Source organism: Oncorhynchus mykiss, chromosome 21 (assembly GCF_057628025.1).
Source record: "Oncorhynchus mykiss isolate SJ-2025 chromosome 21, ASM5762802v1, whole genome shotgun sequence".
NCBI lineage: Eukaryota > Metazoa > Chordata > Actinopteri > Salmoniformes > Salmonidae > Oncorhynchus > Oncorhynchus mykiss.
In genome coordinates this window covers 12,255,030-12,281,152 of record NC_143042.1, presented here as the reverse complement: position 1 = coordinate 12,281,152, position 26,123 = coordinate 12,255,030, and the positions used below count along the sequence as shown (strand labels likewise).

The 26,123-nt window shown below is 45.1% G+C and overlaps 2 protein-coding genes across 34 annotated transcripts in view; one reads left to right on the top strand and one right to left on the bottom strand.

Annotated features, from left to right (window-relative positions):
* LOC110501025 (histone reader KMT2E) overlaps positions 1-21,163 on the bottom strand; it is a 31,061-nt gene extending 9,898 nt beyond the window's left edge. For 6 of the 33 annotated variants that reach the window (XM_036957261.2, XM_036957247.2, XM_036957256.2 and 3 more), the window contains exons 1-10: positions 20,781-21,111; positions 9,982-10,166; positions 5,660-5,774; positions 2,859-3,088; positions 2,485-2,639; positions 1,584-1,792; positions 1,112-1,351; positions 825-955; positions 403-520; positions 118-227 (exon numbers count right to left, since the gene is read on the bottom strand). In XM_036957261.2, the coding sequence (XP_036813156.2) occupies positions 118-227; positions 403-520; positions 825-955; positions 1,112-1,351; positions 1,584-1,792; positions 2,485-2,639; positions 2,859-3,088; positions 5,660-5,774; positions 9,982-10,052 (1,379 nt within the window). In that variant the 5' untranslated portion in view covers positions 10,053-10,166; positions 20,781-21,111. Of the gene's footprint in view, positions 1-117; positions 228-402; positions 521-824; positions 956-1,111; positions 1,352-1,583; positions 1,793-2,484; positions 2,640-2,858; positions 3,089-5,659; positions 5,775-9,981; positions 10,167-20,780 lie in introns of all 33 variants that reach the window. The other 27 variants (XM_090213781.1, XM_090213787.1, XM_090213794.1 and 24 more) reach the window with 12 other exon arrangements.
* Positions 21,164-24,699: 3,536 nt separating this feature from the next.
* LOC100301658 (mitochondrial complex I subunit NDUFB2) lies at positions 24,700-26,068 on the top strand (the record flags this gene model as incomplete). The annotated part of the gene is given in 3 exon segments (NM_001160489.1): positions 24,700-24,920; positions 25,285-25,429; positions 25,574-26,068. Coding segments are annotated over 3 exon segments (306 nt in total). The 3' UTR covers positions 25,649-26,068.
* Positions 26,069-26,123: the final 55 nt, after the last annotated feature.

Sequence of the window (26,123 nt, the reverse complement as noted above, 5' to 3'; positions counted from 1 at the left end):
TCGGCCCCAATTAAAATTGGTTGAACATATATATATATATATATGTATGTGTGTGTGTGTGTGTGTGTGTGTGTGTGTGTGTGTGTGGTACTAGGTGATCAATTCCACCCTGCTTACCAGCAGCCATAGTCATAGTCGAAGCCTATGGTGATCTCAGTGCCTTTGCTGATGGACCTCAAAGAGTAAATGTACAAATGGAGCATACCATCCTCTAATACATGACGCACCTGTGAGAGACACGAGACAGAGAGAGAAGAGAGAGGTGGAGAAAAGGGGAGGGAGAGAGAGAGGCACCCATTGAAACTCATGAGGTTACATTAAGTTGAAGTTAGTGGCTCTGGGGGGTGTGGTCAGGGTTTAGAGCCGTAGGTTTTGTATCGTGGTCTGCGATTGGCCACTCACCTCAGAGTTGGGGGTGCAGGAGCGTCGGATGAAGCGGGCCTCATTGCCAAAGCTGCGGGCGTCCACACACATCTCCAGCCCGTCAAACTTTGAGTAGAACAACACAAAGGGGTATGGCCTGGGGGGAAGAAAGAAAGACAGAAAAAGATGAATGAAATGCAGTGCTGGGCAGACACTTAGTAACAGATTGGGGATGTCCATATGGTGACCAGGGGAAGACAGCCAGGAGCTCAACAAGAGCTGAGAAAGAAGGTGAGGGACTTCACTGCCAAGGAAGGACCACAACAAACACACCCCTCCTATCAATCTCTCCCTCTACCTCTCAAATGCCTCAGACAAACTATGGAAAGGAGTAGAATTCCACTTTTAAATTTGAGCTGCGGATCTACTTGAGCTCAGGTTTCCACCAGATGGGTCCTCACCTCTTGAAGAAGCATCCGTTGGCCTCAAACTGCTGTCGCAGCATGAACTTGCCCCTGTACTCTATGATGAGGGAGTCTGGAGCCAAATCCCTCACTGCCTTCAGGATCTTCTTGTTCTTCTGAACCTGGCTCTGGAGAGGGGAGAGAAAACAGAACATGAGGACAAAGGCTGGCTGGCTGACACTGATATTTGCAGAGGCAATGTGTGTATACAAACTGTGTGTATGCTGCCTGCTCAGGCACTTTGAGGACACATGTTTGTAGGTCACTGTTTCGGTTCCAGCTACCTCCACGGGCGGTTTGAAGGTGGCTGTGTGTGTGTTGTAGGCCAGGGTCTTGCCGTCGCCGGCCTCCTTGACGCGGAGCAGGATCTGGACGTCCTCGCTGTACTGGTTGCTGCCGGCATCCTCGTAGGCCTCCATCCAAGCCTTCATCTTGTTCTCCCACAGAGACGGGTGCTCTCCGGGCTCCATTTCTGGAGCGCCACCCTTCACTCTGGAGGACTTCCTGGAGCCCTCACGGAACGCCTGTTAGACAACAGACTCCGGTAAGCAGACAGCATAAAACAACAAGGTTTACCACCCGTTTAAGCAACGTTACATAGTGCATAACAAATCGACAGATTTCTGTTCAAATAAACATGCCAACTCATTTTGGGGTGAGTTGCTCCAAATACATGTCAAGCTCAGAGGTACAGTTGGGGTCAAGATAAGAAACTATTGAGTGTCAATAGGATTGAATGGAAGTTTGAACACAGACCTTCTTGGCTCGGGCTGACGTGGCGACGGGCTCCTTGTCTCCGCTCCTTTTGCGTTTCTTGTCGGCCTGCTTGTTGCCCGCCAGGCGGCCGGTGGTGAGTGTGATGCTGGTGGGCGTGTGCTGGAAGGCCGTGTACAACTCCAGCGGCACCTCGTCCCCACTCTCTGTGGCACTGGTGTCCCCGTCTGCAGAGATACATACCGGTATGCCTTAATAAAGCATTGGTAATAAAGGTTTATTTGTGCATCTTGTACAGCAGGGTCCAACCAAAGCTATTTAGACAAATTATTTCTCAAAGGTAAAAACAAGATTTTCCATAGCAATCTGCCATTCTAAATGTCTGCATTGTTGTATTACTCGATGTGCCCAGCAGGTGTCAGCGTTCAGCTGAATCAGAGATGTGGTCCTGAGACCCCCTGGGTGCACATTTTAGTTCTTGCTCAGCACTACACAGCTGATTCAAATAACCAACTCAGCATCAAGCTTTGATTATTTGAATTAGCTGTGTAGTGCTAGGGCAAAAAACATGTACAAATTACCTTGACTAACCTGTACCCCTGCACATTGACACGGCACCCCCTTTATATAGCCTCATTATTGTTATTTTGTGTTACTTTTATTACATTTATTTAGTAAATATTTTCTTGAACTGTATTGTTGGTTAAGTGCTTGTAAGTAAGCATTTCACATGAAGGTCGACACCTGTTGTATTCGGCACGTGACAAATAAAATGTGATTTGATTTGTGGCCTGGATCTCTCCAGACCCACAAGGGGAAGAGGCTGCAGTAGTGAGCAGAGCAGCCTGACTTACACAGCCTTTATTACACTGTCATCTGATCTGAGAGCTGTATACTGGAGGGCACTGGGAGGGACTGGAAAAGGTAGGTATATATATCTCACCATCTCTCCACTCACCGGACATGTTCTCCCTCTTGCGGGTCTGCAGCACGATGGCCCGGTCTCTGTCCAGGATGCGCGGCTGGCAGCGCTCACACAGGTACGTCTCAGGAATGTGCTGCCTGTCGATCCCCATGCAGTCTATGTGCTGCCACACACTGAGAGAGAAGAGGGCAGAGAGTCAGTAACAGCAGCCATTCACAATGCAACAGGGGATCTAGAGAGGGGTCACTAATCCCAAAGAAAAGTTGAGATGAGACATGGACACTGTTTGAAGGCTAGAATGTTCATAAATCACTGCTAGGACAGTATGGACTCTGATCTAAGTCACTGTGACCTGTGACCTGATAAAGGAGAGGGTCAATCCCAGTTCCTACCTGCACTTGTCGCAGCAGATCATGTAGCCGTCGTCGTGGGTGAAGCCACAGATGCAGCGGGTGATGTCGGCCCCGTAGCTGCCGTCCTCCGAGGTGCTGAGTGTGGTGCCCCTGGAAGCCTCGTCCTGCAGGCCCCCCGGCACAAACAGCCCCTCGCCTGGACGGATCAGCATGGAGGGGGGAGGGGAGGCCGGGGGAGTGGGCGGGGGGCGCGCCCCATAGTTGTGGTCCTGGGGAGGGGGACATAAAGGTGTTGAAGGAGACACAAACAAGCCACAAAAATAAAAGAGTTGCACACTATATATAAACTCCCAGTAAATCACCAACTTTTCGGCATCACTGTGACTTCTTCAGGTTGACACATACAACAATAGCATGTCAAACATTGAAATTCTAATTCAACAACTGCAAATGGCCACTTATTTCTAATATGAATTGTTCAATTGTCTTGAATTGGAATTTCCTTTTCGTTATTCACTAAGCTAAGACGGCATTGTGATTGACCCTAAACCATATCCACAGTCTCCTCCCCCAGGTGAGTGAACTAGCCTGTATGAGGAGTATTATAGTGAACGGTAGTGTCCGTGTATTATAGTGAACGGTAGTGTCCGTGTACTGTATTATGGTGTACGGTAGTGTCCTGTATTATAGTGAACTGTACTATAGTGTACGGTAGTGTCAGAGAACTGTATTATAGTGGCCGTGTCCTGTATTCTAGTGAACGGTAGTGTCCGTGTACTGTATTATGGTGTACGGTAGTGTCTTGTATTATAGTGAACTGTACTATAGTGTCCTGTATTATAGTGAACTGTACTATAGTGTCCTGTATTATAGTGAACTGTATTATAGTGAACTGTACTATAGTGTCCTGTATTATAGTGAACTGTACTATAGTGTCCTGTATTATAGTGAACTGTATTATAGTGAACTGTATTATAGTGTACGGTAGTGTCAGAGAACTGTATTATAGTGTACGGTAGTGTCAGAGAACTGTATTATAGTGTACGGTAGTGTCAGAGAACTGTATTATAGTGTACGGTAGTGTCAGAGAACTGTATTATAGTGTACGGTAGTGTCAGAGAACTGTATTATAGTGTACGGTAGTGTCAGAGAACTGTATTATAGTGTACGGTAGTGTCCTGTATTATAGTGAACTGTATTATAGTGTACGGTAGTGTCCTGTATTATAGTGAACTGTATTATAGTGTACGGTAGTGTCAGAGAACTGTATTATAGTGTACGGTAGTGTCAGAGAACTGTATTATAGTGTACGGTAGTGTCCTGTATTATAGTGAACTGTATTATAGTGTACGGTAGTGTCAGAGAACTGTATTATAGTGTACGGTAGTGTCAGAGAACTGTATTATAGTGTACGGTAGTGTCCTGTATTATAGTGAACTGTATTATAGTGTACGGTAGTGTCAGAGAACTGTATTATAGTGTACGGTAGTGTCAGAGAACTGTATTATAGTGTACGGTAGTGTCAGAGAACTGTATTATAGTGTACGGTAGTGTCAGAGAACTGTATTATAGTGTACGGTAGTGTCCTGTATTATAGTGAACTGTATTATAGTGTACGGTAGTGTCAGAGAACTGTATTATAGTGTACGGTAGTGTCAGAGAACTGTATTATAGTGTACGGTAGTGTCAGAGAACTGTATTATAGTGTACAGTATTGTATTATAGTGTACGGAAGTGTACCGTATTATAGTGTATGGTATTGTATTATGGTGTATGGTATTGTATTATGGTGTACGGAAGTGTACTGTATTATAGTGTATGGTATTGTATTATAGTGTATGGTATTGTATTATGGTGTATGGTATTGTATTATAGTGTATGGTATTGTATTATAGTGTACGGTAGTGTCAGAGAACTGTATTATAGTGTATGGTATTGTATTATAGTGTATGGTATTGTATTATGGTGTATGGTATTGTATTATGGTGTATGGTATTGTATTATAGTGTATGGTATTGTATTATAGTGTATGGTATTGTATTATAGTGTATGGTATTGTATTATAGTGTACGGTATTGTATTATAGTGTACGGAAGTGTACCGTATTATAGTGTATGGTATTGTATTATGGTGTATGGTATTGTATTATGGTGTACGGAAGTGTACTGTATTATAGTGTATGGTATTGTATTATAGTGTATGGTATTGTATTATAGTGTATGGTATTGTATTATAGTGTATGGTATTGTATTATAGTGTACGGTAGTGTCAGTGTCCTGTATTGCAGTGCACGGTAGTTTCAGTGTCCTGTATTACAGTGCACGGTAGTGTCAGTGTCCTGTATTACAGTGCACGGCAGTGTCAGTGTCCTGTATTACAGTGCACGGCAGTGTCAGTGTCCTGTATTACAGTGCGTGTCAGTGTCCTGTATTACAGTGCGTGTCAGTGTCCTGTATTACAGTGCGCGGCAGTGTCAGTGTCCTGTATTACAGTGCACGGCAGTGTCAGTGTCCTGTATTACAGTGCGTGTCAGTGTCCTGTATTACAGTGCGTGTCAGTGTCCTGTATTACAGTGCGCGGCAGTGTCAGTGTCCTGTATTACAGTGCGCGGCAGTGTCAGTGTCCTGTATTACAGTGCGCGGCAGTGTCAGTGTCCTGTATTACAGTGCGCGGCAGTGTCAGTGTCCTGTATTACAGTGCGCGGTAGTGTCAGTGTCCTGTATTACAGTGCACGGTAGTGTCATTGTCCTGTATTACAGTGCACGGTAGTGTCATTGTCCTGTATTACAGTGCATTATAGTGGTGTACTGCAGTTTAGTGTTGAAGTGGAGTGTACTCACGGCGTAGGGCAGCCCAATGTAACTGTGGGAGTGGTGAGAGCTAATGCTGTAGATCTGGTGCGGGTAGCTGGACTTCTCCACCACCACAGGGCTGGCCTCTACCGATTCTGGTCTGCTGGACAGAGAGAGAAACAGTTAGGAGGGGGATCCCATTCACAACGTAACAGAGAAGAGAGATCAGTGTGTTGTAAATAGAAGAGGTGCAGAAACAGTAAGGGGGATTCCATTTACAACAGTAAGAGAGAAAGCAGAGAGCAGAGAGAGAAAAAAATGAAAGCTAGACATGAGGGAGAGAAACAGGAGGGAGATGAGTGTAGCGTTAAACGACAAGTAGAGTGAGAAAAGGGGTAGAATAGGAGAAAGAGCAGAGAGAACATCCTCATAAGCAGTGAGTGTACTGTTGTGCTTCATTGATTCTCCTCTTCCACTGGCTTAATGAGGAGTGTTTATTTGGGAGGGCTTTAGGGGAGCTGACAGTGGTTGTGACAGAGTGGAAGTGACATGTGTGTCTCCTGCCCTCTTCATATCACCTTTGCTAACTGGACAGAGCTAATTGCAGGGATAATAACTAAATGGGGGGCCTAACCTCTCCACAATATTTAAACCTGAGCTCCATTTCTGGAGGACATACACTACTGGAGGCTAACACACAACATTGACACACGCAGAAACAATAACAGGCATTCACTTCCGTGAGATCATTTATCAAACCGGTAAATCCACTTTTATTCTATGACATTGCAGTGGCACAGAGAAAGCCTGTTGAACATGGGAGTATGGTTAAATAGGCTACTTCTAACTGGCATTGAAGAGGGGGCGAGGGGTTCAAAAACAAGGGAAGTGGGATTGGCAAATGGACAAGAGAGGATATGAAGGAGGGAAGGTGTGATGGGAGGAGTGGCACTGTCAGGAGAGAAGAAAAGAAAGACCAGTGACAGCCCAGGCAGTTGAGACTCCAAGCTGATGTCATGACAAATCAGAAGGCGGGCTGAAGTTCCAACAACTAATACAGCAACTCCTACACACAGACAGCCTGTTGGTCAGTCATGAGGAAGAAACTCCAAATCCTCCCCTTCTCATGCTGGATAGTCCAGACAACTGCTACAAGGTCAAAGAGAGGGAGAGTGAAGGAGAGAGAGGAGAGATGCCCCCAGGTGTATCTGAGGCTGGCTTTGCACATTCACACACATTTCAGAAGCAAAATGAAACCTTGACAAGAGGCCAACTGCCCTGCCAAAAAGTGTGGCTAATAATGCAGAGTACAAGAGAAAAGCCACAAACTGGACAGCTTCACAGGTACCGTGTTATAACATGTATGTGTGGTCGGTCTGATGGTGTAGTAGAATCCCTGAGGGGATGCTATGGCTATATGGCTCAAACAGGCTATGTAGCATATTTGGACATCAAGTACAAGGAACAGTTGACACACAAACCCTGAATAATAAAGAGAATATGTGAAACCACACACACACACACACTGCCCCGCAGAAACACTTCCAGACAGTAACTGGAATACATGACAAGCCAGTAGCAGCACTGTAGGGTAGCAAAACTAGGCTACTCAAACGAATGGACGTGCCACGTGTCAGCATGTTAAAGTACAAACACACCTCTCCAATGCTCCAACCCTCCCTCTCCTTCTCTCTAGACACCCCGTCCCTCCTAGGGTAAAGCAGCAGTACAGTACCTGGTGGAGTCAGTCTTTCACCCCTAGTCTCCCCGCATGCTGCACACCATGACCTCTCAATGCTCGCTGTGCAGCACTTCCTTAAATATGGTATTGGCGCTCAAGCAGGAGCTTTGTGTCAAACTGAAAACATACGTGCATGTAAAAAGGTCTAGGGGCGGGCCCCAGGGAAGGTGTGTGTACATAACTTGCTGAAACACACACACACACACACACACACAGAGAGAGAGAGAGAGATCACTACTCTTCCCAGGGCAGAGAAGTATCCCAACCCAAATCCAAAGAAACTTTAAAGTAGGCCACTGAAAACAGTGTGAATGATTTACTAGAGTCAAATCTATACTTCATAATCAGGGATTTGCAGGGATGCAGCATGCATCATTCAGTGGTGAGAACATTCGCATTCATGTATTAAAATGAAATCAGTGATCGTATGATGAGTCATTAAAATGGGCTTTCTTGTGTTTTCATGGGATAGTTCCTCTGGTGAGAGGGGGGATGATAGAAAAAGGAGAAGAGAACAGACATGTGATGAGCGAGTTTGTTTGATGGATGGCGAGGGGCCATGTTTGGTCTCAGTGTGAGTGGCCAAAGGGACTGAGACTGACTGCATCAATCATATCTGTCTCATAGGAAGTCGGGGACGAAGGCAGAGAGACACAGAGCCAGAGTAGATGATGCTATAGTCAATCAAACACACACAAACATCTCAAACACGTCAGGGGGAAGCTATGAGATGTGAGACACCGGGAGACTCAGAGAGCAGAGACAGCAGAGAGAGACAACATAGATAGAGGTTTCAATTAAACAGACAGCTAGGCATGTGCTAATCATAGCTCACAGCTCAAGAGAGAGCTTAATATGGAGCAAGAGATCACACACACAGAGAGAGAGAGAGCACTTCTGCACAGCCAGAGGCAACGCCTTCACACCAAAGTGTTTCCACTCACTGCCATGGCGACGCACTGTAGCCGTCAGCGAGTGCACGCAAACTGTGCCCCGTGTGTCGCTGGGTAGCTAGAATAACATACACGGCAGCCGCGAACAGCAAGTCACGACACACACACACACACACAGTCTGCAGCCACAGCGCATCCCCCTGCTCGTCACAACGCTGCATCTTTCAGAGGGAGGTGGAGAGAGAGTGACTGCTCCTCTGGGAGTAGCTGGGTAGCTAGGGTTAGCAAGTTAGCACACTAATGCTAACCTCAGCCCTGTGTTGAGAACACGAGGGCCTCGAAGAGTACCAAGGATCTGTGACTTGTTTTATCAGTAGGGTGGAAGGTAGAGGGCTAGATGAGAACTACCCTGGTCTGTGGGCACGCTGGCGGTCGGTAGTCTTGTGTGTTTTACTGACAGCCAGCTATACTCTGTGCTCCCGCACATTGGAGGCCCAATTCAAGATTGCATCAGGCAGGGGGTAGGTCGCCGCAGGGCGGAGAGAGAAGGATAGAGAGAGAGGGCTTAAAACCCGCCCCTGTGAACAGAAGGGCTCTGGGCTGAGACACAGCCCTATAAATGGCTGACTGGAAGGGGGAGGAAAGAGGTGAGCGCGACGGGAACCATTTAAGACGCCTTAACCGCAAGAGGGCCACCTGCCATTCAGCCCGGTGACCATGGCAATAGCCCCTGCGCATTGCGGAAGGGAGACATTGGGGGAGGTTGCCATGGCAACCAGCTGTGGTCGCCTGCAACAGCTCTTAAGGCTGGGGGAGAGTGACACGGACCCATTTAAAGAAACAAGCCCTCTAAAAGGAGACCTTTCTATTCTTCAACCACAGGAGCACAGAGGAGGTCGCTCTTATTTGTCTGTAATACTTTGCCAGTACCCCCGAGGAGGGTATAGGGAATACTGTGAGGAGGGTGGTATGTTGTTGCTGCCATGGCGCCAGGCTCCACTTCCCTAACAAGGTGCACAGCATACAGACAAGGATCAGGTGCATCATTTTCAGAGTAAAATTCTCCCTCCACCTGGTGGTGTCATTCTAAAATCATGACATTAGCTACACTGACATTGTATTACACAGAAGCAACTCAGAAATAGAAATTGAACAGTGTGTGATGCTAGATGGTCAAATACAACATATGCTGTGCTTATAAGTGACAAGCTCTTCTGCCTCATATCTTCTCTACAAAGTGTGTTTTGTCATATATGGAACTTGGATGGTCTGGTCAGATTAACAGCTAGGACATTGAGAATGTTTATGGGAAGTGATGGTGTGAGACGGTGAGTGCTATGTATGTGATCAATGGCAGTGATTGACCAGGTCTGTCCCTTACAGCAGACAGCAGGGCTATGGAGCCCCTCAGCAGGGCAAGAGCAGAGACAATGCAGCACAGAGACACAGAGAGTAGATACACACAGAAACAGAGATACACAGAGACAGAAAGGCCGTAAGGGGGAGATATGGTCGACAGACAGATGACAGGCCCAATTAAAGTGAATGAGGAAGCGGGGGAGAAAGGATGAAATAAAAAGAGAGAGTGGGTGAGAAAGAGATGGGAGGGGGGGATGACAGCAGCAGACAATGAAGGAGAGGCAGAGAATGAGTGAAAAGGAGAATAGAGAGAGTAAGAGAAGGGTGAGATGAATCATGAGATGGTGGGTTGGGCCTGAAGACGTTGGTATACTCACTCTGAGCCTGCAGCCATTTCCAGGTATGAGGTGTCTGCTGTGTCCACCCCTACAGGGATCACTATGCTCATGACGTTCTTTGCTGATCAATTCTTGTCCTACTGAGTCCAGAGCATGGGAGTCCAAAACACTGAGGCATGCCAGCCACAGCACTCATTGCAGACATCTAAGTGCATCCACAAGGCCTGCCAACACACAGAGGGAGAGAGAAAGACAAGGGAGTTAGCATGGTGACAGTCACCTATCTGAAACTAGATCAGACAGACTGAAAACTGGGGTATTTCCAGGAATCACCATGATTCATAAATTCAGCTGTGTGAGATGTAGGTACTTGCTATCTGCTAGTAACATGGAAAATGAACAGCATGATAAGAATTTCCCTAGCAAAGCTCTCAAAGAGAACCCTCGCCCACCTCACTGGCTACCTGAGACATTCATGGATGCAAGGGGGTAGTAGAGACTGGGGGTACACAGACTGCCAGGAATGCAGGATGCTGCGGTGGCAGTGTTCCACCACAAGGGGGTGTGAGAGAACACAGAGCTCTGACTGGCGGCCATTAATGTGGGGGAAAGAAAAACGCAACACTGAGAGGCCATCTTTTCACTGAGCTTTATTGTTCTATTGAGCAGAACAGCACGCACACACACACAGACATACACTCTCTCAAACACACAATCCTTTAACACTGTAATTAGAGCTGTCACAAGCCCCTGGCTGTCTGGATGTGAAAGCCAGTGTTAAATAGGCATCTTGTCTCACTCTCCCCCTCTCACACTGTTTGTTCAGCATTGCAGGTGGACAGGCGATGCATAGAAAGACTAAGTCAATAATTAACTCCATTAGGTGTCAGACAGACTGCAGCCTCTCTCTGATGAAGAGAGAAGTAGGACGAGGGACTAAATGGTTGGTTGACAGACAGAGGTAGCCACTCCAGCCAACAGGCAATAACAATGCTATGTACATAGATTAAATAGACCTGTCCCAATTAGTCTATACACAAACGGTGGGTGCTAATGTACAGGCTATTATAGCTTATAGCCTACGTAATGCAATGCATGTGTCCAGACAGGGGCATATGCGCTGGCCCTGATACTGAGAGCACAGCGTTGTTGATAAGTGGGATTAGTGGGAGGGACACATGCCTAGACAAAACAGAATGGAGTTCACACCTCTGTGTGTGCGTGCACCCGCCCTATAGCAAAGAGGGCTCATCTCAGACACACTGCTATACAAATCTGGACATTTCAGGTTTACTAGACCACTGAAACATTTTTACAGTCTCTTTAAACAGCAGGGCCCATATCACAACACAGCTTTGTGTGGCTCAAATAACAATAGAAACCAATTGTTGGTGGAACATTTCCCAGTAACAAGGCTCTTAGCCAGACCACTGAAATGACATAAAACCCCTTTGTGGTATCTCAAAGGCTCACTATGTTTTGGTGTAGTAAAAATCCCTTCCTTCGGAAACAGGCTGCCTGTTTCCAAGAGTTTTGCTGTGATCATCTCTGCCTCTGTCTAAGAGAATCCTGCTGTCACTGCTCAGGAATGCACACACACAGCTCACCCCCCCCCACCCCCCAGACAGATAAACCAAACCCTCTCCCCTTCTAGACCCTTGCACACATTCCTTTGCTGGGAGGCACCCAGGGGCGCAAGCACACACACACACACAGCTACAGGCACTGCACCGGGGGCCAGACACATTCAACACACACAAAAGGGGGGGTTGGAAAAAAGGCTAACGAGGACAGTACAGCATTCCTGACAAAATCTGAGTGCTGTGACTGCCTCCGACGCTCCTCCCACTTCCTCTAGCGGAGCTGTCTGTCACACGGGACCAACATGCCAAAAAAAGCAGAGGAAAAAGACAAATGCTCCCTCCACCTCGCTCCTTCTGCCCCATCCACCCCACCCCCGCCGGATCTCTCTCCTCCCTGCACTTCCTAAATAAACCTCAGAGCATGGAAGGGAAGGGGAGTGCCGCAGACAGTGCTCCTAATTACAAAGAGGCTGAGAGAGAGAGAGAGAGAGAGAGAGAGAGAGAGAGAGAGAGAGAGGCTGTGAGACAGGCTGAGCGAGAGGCTGAGAGAAATATCCAAAGTAAGCATTAGCAATATGTACATTGTTACATCATGCCAATACTGCAAATTGAATTGAGAGAGAGAGAAAGGTGAAGGGGAAAGGGGAGCAAGTACAAGAGGGAGATGGGGGGGGGGGGGGGGGAGAAAGACAAAGCACAACATTATAAATGGCAGAACACTAGCTCGTCAAGCGAGGAGAAAAGCTGCAGCTCTCGTCCCCCACTCCCCCTTGCGTTCTGTCTGAAGTTCTCTCATCACGGATCTCACAGCGCTGCAGGGAGCCTTCCAAATGATCCATCTACCCTCTGTTTGGGAGAGGGGTGGGGGAGGCGCCCAAACTCCTGTATGGGCACTAGGGTTCCTCTAGCACAGGCACAGCAGCCTTCTGAGACTGTGTGAGAGTAGAGCAGAGACGAGAGCTGAGCCCACTCCACCCCCTCTTCTCATTTGCCCTCCTCCCTTTCCCAATCTCCCTTCCTCACTAAGGCCATAGTCACGTCATTGTGTGGGGGAATAACTTTCCTTTTCAGACAGACCAGTCACTCTACTAAATAAATTCAGCAGGGGAAACACACACACGCTCCCTCGTGCTAGGCTAGTTGGAGCCACTGTACGTCAGAGCTTGTTTTCATTGAGGCTCTTTGGGCCAAGTCTCAAGTGTTTGATTTTGAGCCGGGAGAAGAAAACGATGGACATAAAGACGGGCTTCTAACTGAAGCTGCGCTCCTCCTTCCCTCTAAGTTCCCTACAGGGGGCTGAAGTGACTTCACACCATCCTCATAGGCCGAGTCATCGCAGCAGCCAGCCATGAGCGCACACACACCAAATTAAAGACACTCCTATACACTGGAAAAAGGCACCATCAGAATGTCACAACCCTTCCTTTCACAGTGCCCAAACAGGGCTACTCTCTGCAGCAGCTGTCCTTCATTAATCGCAGTGCCCAAGCTGCCAGGGCTCCCTCTGTGCTTTACCTCTGAAGGTGAAACCATACATCAATAATACAGGACATTAGAGATGTAGGCCTACATTGTGTATGCGTGTGTAAAAGATTGGGCACCACTAGCAGCAAATAGACAAGTTCCACTGTGATGTTTACCCATTGACCACCTATAGCGCAGCAGCAAACTGCCCTAAAGGGCATTGGAGAGAGAATGATATTGCATCGTCCACATCCATGCTCTGCAGAGCACACTAACCAGCAGACAATTGCCCCAGGCCAGCACTGTGTGTGCGAGAGAGAGAGAGACAGTTTGTCCTAGAGGCTACTCTACACACATCAGCCTACACACTTTGGGCTTGTACCCTGTCAAACAAACACACACAGGGGGTAAAGGAGGGATCTCCCATCTCAGGTGCAGGGTACAGCCAGCCAGGGTTTTCAGTGCAGAACATCCAGGTTCTGACAGCTGGTCTGGGGCAGCACTGCTCTGGCCTACTCCCCCTCCGTACACCCTCCTCTCCCTAACACAGCACGGCCCCATTTGACATTCTTAAATCTGATAAGGATGACCGATGAGAAACAAAATCTTGGATTTGCGTCGAGCTCGCCTGTCCACCTGTGTGACTCAGTCTTATCTATATTAGGAAAGAAAGGCCAACTACTCAAACCAAATCAAATTAGACTGACAGGCTCAAATGCAGCTTTTCTGTGCCTGGTGTTAATTGTCGAGAAATTGGGTCGCAATTATCACAATTGCAACATTTGGTTAAAAATGGGGCCTAGGTTTTTTTTTTGCCCATATCGGGCAACCCTACATGGCAGTGTGGAAATTATCTCAAATGAGTGCAGGAAATACATAAATTGATAAAAATGCAAATTGTTTTATAGTGTTTTCAACCTCATTCAAAAAGAATCTGAATGGAGAAAGACTCATTGAAATCACCCCTAGGGCCTCACACTACTCATAAAGCCAATTCACAACTTTTTTATTTTTTAAAACACTAAATACCATCAAAAATGTGAAAAATAAAGTGATTTGATATTTTGGCCATATCACCCAGCCCTGGTCAGAGACACTCCAGCCCCATTACAGCACAGTTCCATGATCGATTTCACACCTGGCGTTATATCACCAATCACCACATTCACCCTCACCTCCACTGAGTCTGCCCAGTACCCTGCACTAAGTAAGTAGTGTTAGCATGTAGCACAGCAACAGGAAGCGGGCGGGGCTAGGGAAGTATCAGGCCACCTATTTGGGAGGTAGTCTAACTAGTGAAAGGCCCATTTAATAAGGGATCCATTACAGCCCAGCACCGCAAAAACAGTTTACCTGAACCCTGTTTCCCTCTCCTCCTCTTGTGTGACCTACACGACCGTGCTGGGCCTCAGAGCAAGGCCAGACCCCCATGAGCTACTAAAGGCATGACTCTAGCTCTACACAGAAAGGAGGACACTGGAGGCTTAGTGACAGGCAGCCCCACAGGGTAAAACTACCTAGGCCGGCAGTGTACTGTTGTCAGCCAGCTATATCTATACAGATGATAGTTTCAGGATGGAGTCTGTTGTTCTCCAGGGACAGAGGGAGCAACACAAACACAAGTGGAACTCTTTACAGTGGAGGATGAGGCAGGCAGAGAGGAAGTCAATAGATTCTCACTAGCCCCACTAAGCTGTGGCCTTCTTCTTTCCTACCCTTCTGCCCTACCCTGTGCAGTAAACATCCTGTATAATGAACCCCTTCACTTCCTCACTCTGTGGCCCACTGTCCTGGCTATTGGCAGCTCGAAAAGCCTTCATGACTTCTCTTATTGAGCCCTTCATGGATGCGTGTGTGCTCCTGGGATTAAGGTGAAAGAAAAGGTGTCACCCAGCAGCGAGAGATCCCTGCCACGCACTCCTCTGTCCCCCAGGGGGGAGTGGCAGGCAGGCCACATCTCCCTGTCTCTGTCAACACAGCCAGCGAAACACCATATCAGGTATTTACAGCTGTGTAAGAGTGTGCAGAGAGGGGGCACCCACCAGGGGAGCGAGGAGAGGGAACCAGAGAAGGCAGTGTGAGTCAGTGTGTGAGGCAATTCGAATATGGTGCAGATAGGGAGACTGTTACAACGGTACGAGACTGTGACATGGTTATGGTAGCATGGCGTCTAGCACCAGGACAGAGCGCAGGCCACTGTCCCTTTAAGAGGAAAAAGAGGTAGGTGACTGTGGATTGTGTATTATATACCAGCCTCTGATTAGACACAGCAGGCCTGCTCTCATCCAGTATTTATGTCCACACAAAAGTGATAATTTTTTACTGAATTCAGGGAGGCCAACATCAGGGGAAACAGATTTTTACTGTGTCAGCTACATCCATACACACAGGCCTCGTTACTTGTCAGAGGGTTCCAGCCTGCAGTTGTTCTGACGAACGGAGCGGTTCAAACTGGTGTCTATTTTACTTCCCGACAGGGGCCCAAGTCTCCCAAGGTCTCTCTGCATCTAGGTCTCCACTGCATGAGTGACATCACAAACGTATCATGATATCATTCATTTGGTGGAGGATGAATCCCACTACGCAAAGCTAAGCTGTGGAAATACTAGAGGGAGCAGCATACAGCAGTCTGAGGCCTTACATTACCCCCACTGTTGACAGGCATTTGTGAAACAAGCACCTGTGTCAGTGAAAAGAAAGATCAGGAGTCACAAGCAAATGAGTGCCTGTATCAGTGTGTCAGTCAGTCAGCTGTGGCAGCGAAGATAGCCTACACAGCTCTCACTAGGCTCCTCTGGAGAAAGAGAGCAGCTGCACAGCCTCACTGTGGGGAAAACTGAAAACACCTCTGCCTCCAATGATTTGGCCTCCTGTCCTCAATTGGCAGAGGGGGAATTAACATAACCCTCGCCTCATAAGGACACAGAAGCCTAATTAGTGCCGTCCTGGAGAACTAAAACAGAATAGATTAATGGCTGTCTCTCTCGGCAGTCTCCATCCAAGATGGCCACAAATCCGGATAATTTTCTGTTCATGTGAGGAGGAGTCTCGTCTTAGGCTATGGCAACATGGGGTCATGAGGAGAAAAGGAGGAGAGAAAAAACACTGGGCGACTGTCTCAAACTGGCATTTGCACAGAGGCTGCCAAAGTTTGCGCCACAGAGAAGTATCCAGCTTCTCACAGGCCAGAAGGGAGGAGGGAAGGGAGCGGTGTGGAGCTGCCTACCTCACACCATCCAAAAGCTAGAACCACCACCAAGGGACTGAGGCATACTACTGGGAATGGGGCCTGAGCTGATGGAAAAATGTCACAACACATGAAAGGAAAGACATGCATTGTCAGGAGAAGATTGTTTGGGCAAAGTGGAGTCACGTGTACGTGCAAGGTGTAGCCAGGCAGATTTAAAAAGTATTGTTGTGGCACTGGGGCTCCTTCTCATTTCTATAATGGGTGATATAGAGCTCCTCGCTGGCCAGCTGTGTTTTATCATGAACTCTCAACACAATCACCAAAACAACAGACAAAAAAACCCTGGCCATTTATTTTCATTGTTGGGTTATTTGATGACGGGCATCTGTTCTGAGCCTGTGAGGGTGAGGGGGCAAGAGGAGGGCAGCAGGTTTTTGTCAATGTCAAAGGTAAATAACCAAGTCACAGCTGTTGTTTCATTCCCCCTTCACAAAACTCAACACCTCTGACCACCAGGTAGGACTTGGGAAACAGCCTGTTGTTTATCTATTCATGAATTTAATGTGAATTAGGCTAATTCAAATTAGGCAAATCCGAATTGGAAAATACAATTGAGAGAAAGTAGCCTATGTCCCAAAGAGCTAGGCCAAACCACACTGAAATCTTCCTAGCTAATTTAATGACAGTTTCTTGTACTAGGCATACCCGAACAATGGTAAATATTACACAAGCACATCGTTCCAACCATAATGACACACACCATGGTTGTTGTGACCGGTTTGCTCTATGGTTCATATCCACAATCAGTGTCATGCTTTCCTCCTCAGTCGAGCTGACCTTTAGATAATCACTACTTATTAACTACATTTTAGAGGTCGACCGATTATGATTATTCAACGCCGATACCGATTATTGGAGGACCAAAAAAGCAGAGACCGATTAATCGGCCATTTTTTTAAATTTGTAATAATGACAATTACAACAATACTGAATGAACACTTATTTTAACTTAAATAATACATCAATAAAATCAATTTAGCCTCAAATAAATAATGAAACATGTCCAATTTGGTTTAAATAATGAAAAAACAAAGTGTTGGAGAAGAAAGTAAAAGTGCAATATGTGCTATGTAAGAAAGCTAACGTTTCAGTTCCTTGCTCAGAACATGTGAACATATGAAAGCAGGTGGTTCCTTTTAACACGAGTCTTCAATATTCCCAGGTAAGAAGTTTTAGGTTGTAGTTATAGGAATTATAGGACTATTTCCCTCTATACCATTTGTATTTCATTAACCTTTTACCATTGGATGTCGACCACTTTAGTATTGCCAGTGTAACAGTATAGCTTCTGTCCCTCTCCTCGCTCCTCCCTGGGCTCGAACCAGCAACACAACGACACCAGCCACCATCGAAGCAGCGTTACCCATGCAGAGCAAGGGGAACAACTACTAGAAGGCTCAGAGCGAGTGACATTTGAAACTCTATTAGCGCGCGCTAACTAGCTAGCCATTTCACTTCGGTTACACCAGCCTCATCTCGGGAGTTGATAGGCCTGAAGTCATAAACAGCACAATGTTTGACGCACAACAAAGAGCTGCTGGCAAAACGCACAAAAGTGCTGTTTGAATGAATGTTTACCCGCCTGCTTCTGCCTACCACCGCTCAGTCGGATACTTAGATACTTGTATGCTCATCAGATTATATGCAACGCAGGACACGCTAGATAATATATAGTAATATCATCAACCATGTGTGGTTAACTTGTGATTATGATTGATTGTTTTTTTACAAAATAAGTTTAATGCTAGCTACTGCATTCACGTAACAGGCAGTCTCATTGTGGAGTGCAACGAGAGGCAGGTCGTTTTTGCGTTGGACTAGTTAACTGTACGGTTGCAAGATTGGATCCCCCGAGCTGACAAGGTGAAAATCCCACCGTTCCTAGGCCGTCATTGAAAATAAGAATGTGTTCTTAACTGACTTGTCTAGTTAAATAAAGGTAGATAAAAAAAAAATCGGCACATCGGCACCCAAAAATACCGATTTCAGATTGTTATGAAAACATGAAATTGGCCATTCCGATGAATCGGTCGACCTCTACTACATATGCGCATATAGTGAGAGAACGGGTAGCCTAATGATAGTGAATTATGAGATATTAAAATCGTCATGTCTAGTCATTGTGTTGCTTTCTACAAACATGAGTTAAGACTAGTAGCCCACTTACTGTTAAATGTGGTAACTTGGTCCAACTTGCCAAAATGGGTGGGAATGTTTAGTGTTGGACAAAGCATGAGGTCAAAGAAGAGTGGGGGTGGCAATAAACACCATTGTTCTTTATACAAAGTGCTGGGTTTATATCATGTTATGCAACTCCTCAATATGACAACCCGCTAATAACATAGCCAAATTCAGCAACTACAATAAATAAATCGGAGCTGACGTATATTGCGTTGTTGTAGTAGTATCTGTATATACATCCTGCTCTTCAAATACAATGCATCACGAAACACAATATTAGCAAAGAAATGTGATTGAACGACATGGGGGGGGCTATTAGCTAACCAGACAGTTGGCCAGCGAATCTCAAACGTATGACCTGACAAGTGTATGTTTGTATCAAAGGCGGACTTTGTCGCTATTTTAATGTACGACAGAAATCAGTCCTTATTAATCTATCCCATTGTGCACTAGCTTGCCCGTGACTGTGTGTCGGCGTTGCAGTCAGCTCAGCCGATAGGGGTGTGGAGGGCTGAACGTAGCTATTAAATTACCACAACATCAAGCCAAGCCGCCATTTTCATAGCGCTTTTCTAAGGACGGCAAGAAAACCGTGTAACTGGGGGACGGACACTCGCCACGAGAAGAAAATCCCCAAGAAAGCAATCAATCGTCTTTCAGACATTCTTACTTAAGTATCAATCTGTCGATACCGTTTATGTGTAGTTATTATTAGAAAAATGTAGAATCTCGTCGATAATTTAGCCAGCTGGTTAGCTAACGAGCCATGCTAGCTAGCTGCAATGGCTTTCAAAGATACAAAACGTTGGCTAGCGAGTGTCGGCAAAGGAACCATTTTCTCAAGTTACATAGCTAGGCGGCTAAAAAAAATATTGAGCCTCTTCGTCTTAACATACATAAGTGAGTTATTGTATCAATATTTGAAGCTTGTACTACTACCCGACTGCAACATCAGTTGTAGTACTTAGCTAGCTAATATTAGCGTTCGAACTGCGGTAAACGTCGCTGACCTACGCTGGCCAACGAGGTCTTTAACATGGAAAGATTAGCTACCTAAGCTAGTTTAGTAAGGCAACTTGGCACGTCATAGTGTGAACAATGCGCAAAGTTCACACTTGCTGAATATACGTTATCGCAGTTTGATTTCACTTTTAAATAACATTGAGACAATATTGTAACCAATCGCACAGTTTAAACGGTCAAAGAAGCTACATTGTCAGTGGAGGCAAGATTCCCCGATTTGAGTATGCCCCCTCCACTGAGGTATGGTCCCCTCCCCCCACGTTTGCAGCAGTTAAACCACATACCCTCTGAATCTAAATTAAGGGATGTAAATGCATTTGTCAACTAGGAACAAAATAGAATGGTGGGCGTTTATCGGTCCAATAGCCGTTTGTTCATCTAGTGACAGAAGGCCTCTAGTTTAATATTTAAAAAACATTTACACAATTGTGGACATGCGATTGAACTTTGACCAGAAATATAATGCAACCACAATTTCCAGAAAATTATACGTAGTCTTATCTATATGTAAACAAAAGCCCTGTCAATGCCCTCTGCGCAACACCACATTTTGTGGACTAGCTGGCTACTCAAACGGAAATAAACCTTCATAGGATCAACAAGAAGTGCACTTCCAACCACATATGAAAATCTAACTAGATAACGAGCACGGATGTGTTAAACCAAGGCAGTCCAACAAATACTGCAATACAATTCATGATTTACTTGTTCTGTAAGTACAATTTTACCACTAGCCTATTGCATGGGAGTACATTGGCAAACTGACCATCCTTTGGGGGCTGGTTGAAAGAGAGCGGGGTAGTTCTCCATGCCACCTAGTTCGACTGCAACAGCATACTGACAATGCAGGTAAAGCGAACTAGCCAAAATAGTTAATGTTTGATATTGTATTGCTTCCCTTTCTCTTCATTAACAATCCAATGTTATTCAACTGCATTAAGTAAGCGTGCTAACGCTTCAGAAGCAGCCAGTTGAATCTAAAATTCAAATGCGCTAACGTTAGCTAGCTAAACACTGCACTGTCTAACTAGCAAATGCTAACAGTTGCTAGCCAGCTAATACAAGTTAACGTTACACCAAAACAATACTAGAATTCAGGACTAACATTCTAAGTAAGTGGCTCACTTAAATAAAAAAACAACTAATTTCCTACCAGAAAGTTAGTTATTAATCAACTTCCATCTAACTATAGCGCCATCAGCATCCACGTAGCTAACGTTACTAGCTACAGTAGCTAGCCATGAGAAACCAAGTCGGCAAGCTGGCTAGGTAGACTAACTTGGTGAGCTCTTGAAACTAAGACAACCTATGAGGTAGTTTTAAAGCGTTTTACTTACAGTTAAAGTCCACTGTAGATACCCTGAATAAAGAAACAGCGACCTGGGTGAGACCCCCGTCGCTAGAGCCTCGCTCTCTACACAACCAAAACAATAGCTACTTCACTCCACACTGCGGCTCTATAAGGTTTAAAAATATTTACACTGATAGCAATCTTTTTTAGAGACTCCCCCTACTGTAATTAGTTTTCGTTGGTAATTATTGGAACCCAATAATGACAGTCAGTTCCGAACCGTTAAAATTGTGTCCTACCTACGCCGACTGTTAGAAATTAGATCTCCTCAACCCTGTCTCTTTTCCCTTTGCAAAAATGGCGGCCCTGGCAGGACTGCCGTGACTCCGCCTCCTCCAGCCCATCAACCCCTAACCCGAGCCCCGCCCCTACTCTCCGGGGTCCACAGGCCAAGATTACAGGGGCGCCGTGAAATGAGATGGCTACATGCGCGTTCACGCGTCCGTTCTGTTCTGTAGTTTTGTTTCTGTAGTCCAAATCTTGCCGCTATAATGCCACTATGCAGGATTTGTTAGTTCAGTTGCAACGAGTTGGTTCTAGAATATATATATATATCCTCTTGTTTATAATCGTAATTTATACAATATGATCTCCAAACTTAATTTATAACAAATGTAAACATTTGTAGGATTGATAAGAATCAACATCTCAGATTGTGTGAGTACAGCATCTCATGTTCAGCAATTCATTAAAAATGAATCCATTACCATGAATGGAATAATACCTCTTTATTGTCAATTAAAACATTTCATAAACATTTACATTTTCCTTCAACTGCTTGAAAGATCAAGCAACATGGTGCAACACAAAATTACAATACATGACAGACAATACAAGGCATAGACTAAACTCATGTACATAGTCCTGTTATTTTTTTTTTTTTTCAACATGCATCTGAGAACAATTTGTACACTTTGATGTGTGAGGGGGTAAAATTAGGGTGGTCAGTGCTTGACTTGGGTAGATGTTTACTGGAGCTGCGTACTGGCACTTCAGATTATCTACTGCTTGGGTTCCTGCACCTTCTATAGAATATTATCTCAAAAGTATTCTGGAGCTCCTGCACCTGAATATAAACAGTACCCAAAATGAGTACTGGCACCTCCAGTATTTCAGTCCAAGTCAAGCACTGTGTGTGTGTGTGTAGTCAATGCAGTTTCTTAGCAGCCAAGGACAAAGTCTGGTTGCTTTTATTACTTCCTCTGGAGGAACTTGTTGAATTGTCAGCCCTTTCCCTCCTGTTTCGCACTTCTCTTAACTGCAAAGCAATCTGATGTGCTTTTGTCAACCATATGACCATGATGTCTGGCACAGAGACATAAAATGTTCTACATCTATGGTCTGCCATCTCACCACCGCGCATGTCTCAAAGATTCATTCATTCAAGTGCTCATTTCACTTTTATAGATGATCCTGCTGCAAAATGTGAAACTTTTAAAATAGAAAAAACAAACAGGAATATATTGTATTGTCACTGAGGTCCATGACACACCTTCTGTATCTGCTACAAATAAAACAAACTCATGAATGGCAATTATTAGGCCCTAGTTACCAGAGTTTGAAATTAGCATCTAATTCTGCTGCCCAAGGCAGTAGGAGGAAACAAATATCTTACACATGAGCCCTTGCTTTCTTTGATTTAACTGAAGGCAAGGTGGGTGGCAGACAATACTGACCAAAATCAACACAATTTACAAATGTAAGCATCGTGCTATTGTTAACAAGTACATTTAATTCATAATTGCTGTTACATTATTCCAGTCTCCCCCCCCAAAACTGCACTATTATGAATACATGTTATATGTAGGCCTAGTTCAATAATGACAACAATGCGTATAGGCTACAAGAGGTCAAGGCAAACGGATCGTCGCATATGTAAAGTAAAACGTCTCCATGTCCAATTTTCAGAGTATATCATCCACACAGATGCATTTTCTAAGAGCTAAAGAGGTGCGTCCAACAATTAATCAAAAAATACGTTGGACATGTCGTGTACGTGCCGTTCGAATTAAGGCGAAGATACAGTGGCTCCTGCGAATCTTCCAATCCTGTTCACATATACAGTCATTGCCTGTTCACATGACATTACAGTTCGACCTCCCCTCCCCCACTGAGATCTAGCCAAACCGCATCCCCGCGCGCACGCGTAATACTGAAACTGGGCTTTCTCGTCTGTTGGTTGTATCAGATCGTCTTGACAGAGTAGATGAGCCTTCATAACGGCTACAACTATACTCATTTCGGAAATCTTATAGCGAACGTAGGTGATATTGTACAACAGTCGTCGGTATATATATTTTTTTGTACTTGATTCAGAGTGTAGGGTTTTCATAAAAACACTAGTTGGAGACATTATCAAGAAGTAGCCTATTCGGTTTCCGGGCAGTTTGATTAGGATGAGATTCGGTGGTAAAATATAGCGTTCTCTCGTTTTCGCAAAATGGCGTTCTTGTTTTAATAGATTGACATTGCTCTCAGCCAATGATGCATGAATTGGCCTGTTTTTGCAGAAATGGTTGGCTTCTGATGACATCATTCGGACATCGGTTGTAGGCGGGTTCTGAGCTGTGAGGGGAGAGTGGCGCAACCGGAGAACTTGCAGAGCCAGGCGCCATTAGGGCTGAGTCAAGAAAAACAATGCTTTGGAATGCAAGATAAATACGGGATGAGCAATTTATTGCTGTTCGACGATAGGAATTACTCAAATTAACTCGCCATTCAACGTATTGTATGCAGATAGCTATAGATCACTTTCCGTTATTTTTGTGAAATTGCAACAACGCAGCTGGTGGTAAATAAGATGGCGCCTGCCGTTAACGAGCATGCACGTGCATAAAGTGCACTGACTAGGCGGCGGCACTGCGCGCACTCCCGAAAGGAGTGCGGAAAGCATCGTTTCTAAACCATGCTCCTAACTTTTGTCGTTAAGTCGCGTTTGGTCTTGTCAGTTTATACTATATTGTTTATGTATTTCCTATTCTAGCATTTAAACCGAGAAGCAGACTGACGAGCCAACTTACAAGTCGAAACATGGATGGATGGAAAGTAACGGTCAATGTCTATGAAATTGTAAAAGTGGCCAACAAAAGCTGAACTGAACATTGGCATGAAAGGGAATAAACTTTTCTGCAGGACTTTAAAGTAATAATTCGATTACAGCTGGATACATTACAATTGATGGAACGCGAAGTTAATTGCAAATTTGATATTTTTGTAATAGTTTCCACCAGAAAAAAAGCAACTGTCAAACCGCTTAGCTGTTGATAGGGAGCTTAGAGCTTGTCCGCCATGTTGTCCCACTCGGTTCTCAGATTCATTAATCAGTAAATGGCGAATACTCTTCACAATTACCCAAGAGAAGAACTGCTCTCGTAATTTAAATGCTCATTAACCATTTGTACCTGTTATGCCTGTCTTTTGTCACTTGATTTTTTTCATTAAAACCTGACTGCCGTCCTATAATATCCCTCCACCTTAATTTACTATACTGGATGCAAAACAAATGCACTGCATTTTCTACTACTATTCACCACTCACCCATGTCATGTAAGACATATAAACATTAAAGGAAGGAGGTGCATGACGTTCCAACACAAAACCTTTACTCAAGAGGAAAGAAATTGGAAGGACTGCCATGACCACCAACCGTCCTTGCTCAGTTGTCAGTTTCTAGAAGTTTGCACAGAAGCACGTATGCATTAATTCACCATGTCACAACACAAGCTTCCAGCATTACATTTTCATATGAAAAATTAAATACACATTTCCCAAATATTTGCTATACGATTCCCTTTTAAGAGTTTCATACATAGATGCATTTAAAAAAATCTACTTCTGTAACTTCCTAAAATACATATACACGTATATAAAGGGCTTTGTCTCCATCTAGTGTGCAACAGTGGAAGCGACATGAGTCGATCCATTTTCTGAACAACCCTCCATCTCGACCAATCATAGCGCTCGTTGTTGGTTGGTCGCCCTCTGTGTCAAGGTGGAACGACATTTTGAGAAAACAACACTGGGGGAAGAGAGAAACAACTATGTCTTCTTTAGGAAGGGCCATGGGTGTCCTTAGGGCCGGGACGCAGCTTCTTACACGTGGACCTCAGAAAATAGTAATCCGAAAGTAAGTAGCGCTACTGGTGTAATAAACGTTAGCTAGCTATGTGCTGAGGACGAAAGGTTGACTTCAATATCGTCCTTCATAATTAAATAAACATTATCAATCACACGTCAGTTTATACATATCACTGTCTTCTTAGCTTTAAACAGTAACGTTTGGCTATAGCTTACAAGTGAACCAACTAGCTAGCAGTCTGACAGTATGCCTACAAAACAGATGTCCAGAGGTAGGCGCCATGATCAGATGTTAACCCATTGGGTTGTTGGGTTTAATCAAATGTGTAGAGCGTAGCTACATTATACTGGTATACGGTGATAGGGTGTAAACAGTGATAACCAGAGCACTGAGGGTTTCTGTTAATTTTCAGAGCTGGTGGTGGACCACACATAGAGGCCCAGTACAGGCAATTCCCACAACTCACCAAGAGCCAGACGTTCCAAGCAGAGCTCCTCAGCAGTGCCATGTGGTTCTGGATCCTGTGGCACTGCTGGCATGACCCAGATGCAGTAATGGTGAGTTAAATGTAGATTAGGCTCCTAATCATAGTTATGCCTGGTATGTCCTGTCCGATCTAGTTTTGGCAGTTCAGAGTAAAGGATGGAGACGAAGCCAGTGTCTGTCAAGCAGACTTAACCCCATAATGCCTCTTCTCTCAGGGTCACTTCCCATGGCCTGATGCATCCGCATGGACAGATGAGGAACTGGGGATCCCAGCTGACGATGAGGAATGAGGTGCCCTCTACCCCCAGGTGTGCCTTTTGTCCTGTCTACATCAGTCTTCTCCACCACAGGATCAGTGACGCATCCAAGGGATGTTTGTCAATGAGAATGTCTTGTCCTCTGATGAAAGATTGTGTTCATCACGCAACAGATCATAAGTCATAAACTGTTGGTTAGGATGGGAAATGGAATGCTTATTCAGTACAGTAATGCGATTGTTCATGCACGAGAGCCCTTCTGTAACAAGATGTGTTAGTTAATATGCCCATTTCAATTAGGTTCCTTACTGTAGCAGTGGCATGTTGTATAAGTACTTATCTATTTCTTGCATTTCTAGACCTTGTGTGTGTGCACAGTCGCTACCTGGAGGTTAAGGGTGTCCCGAGAGGCTTTGTTGTACATAGACAAATAAAATTCAATTGATTCTAAAACATATCTTTGGGGTGTGTACATATGGAACGCAATGACTGTTTTTGAATGTGTATA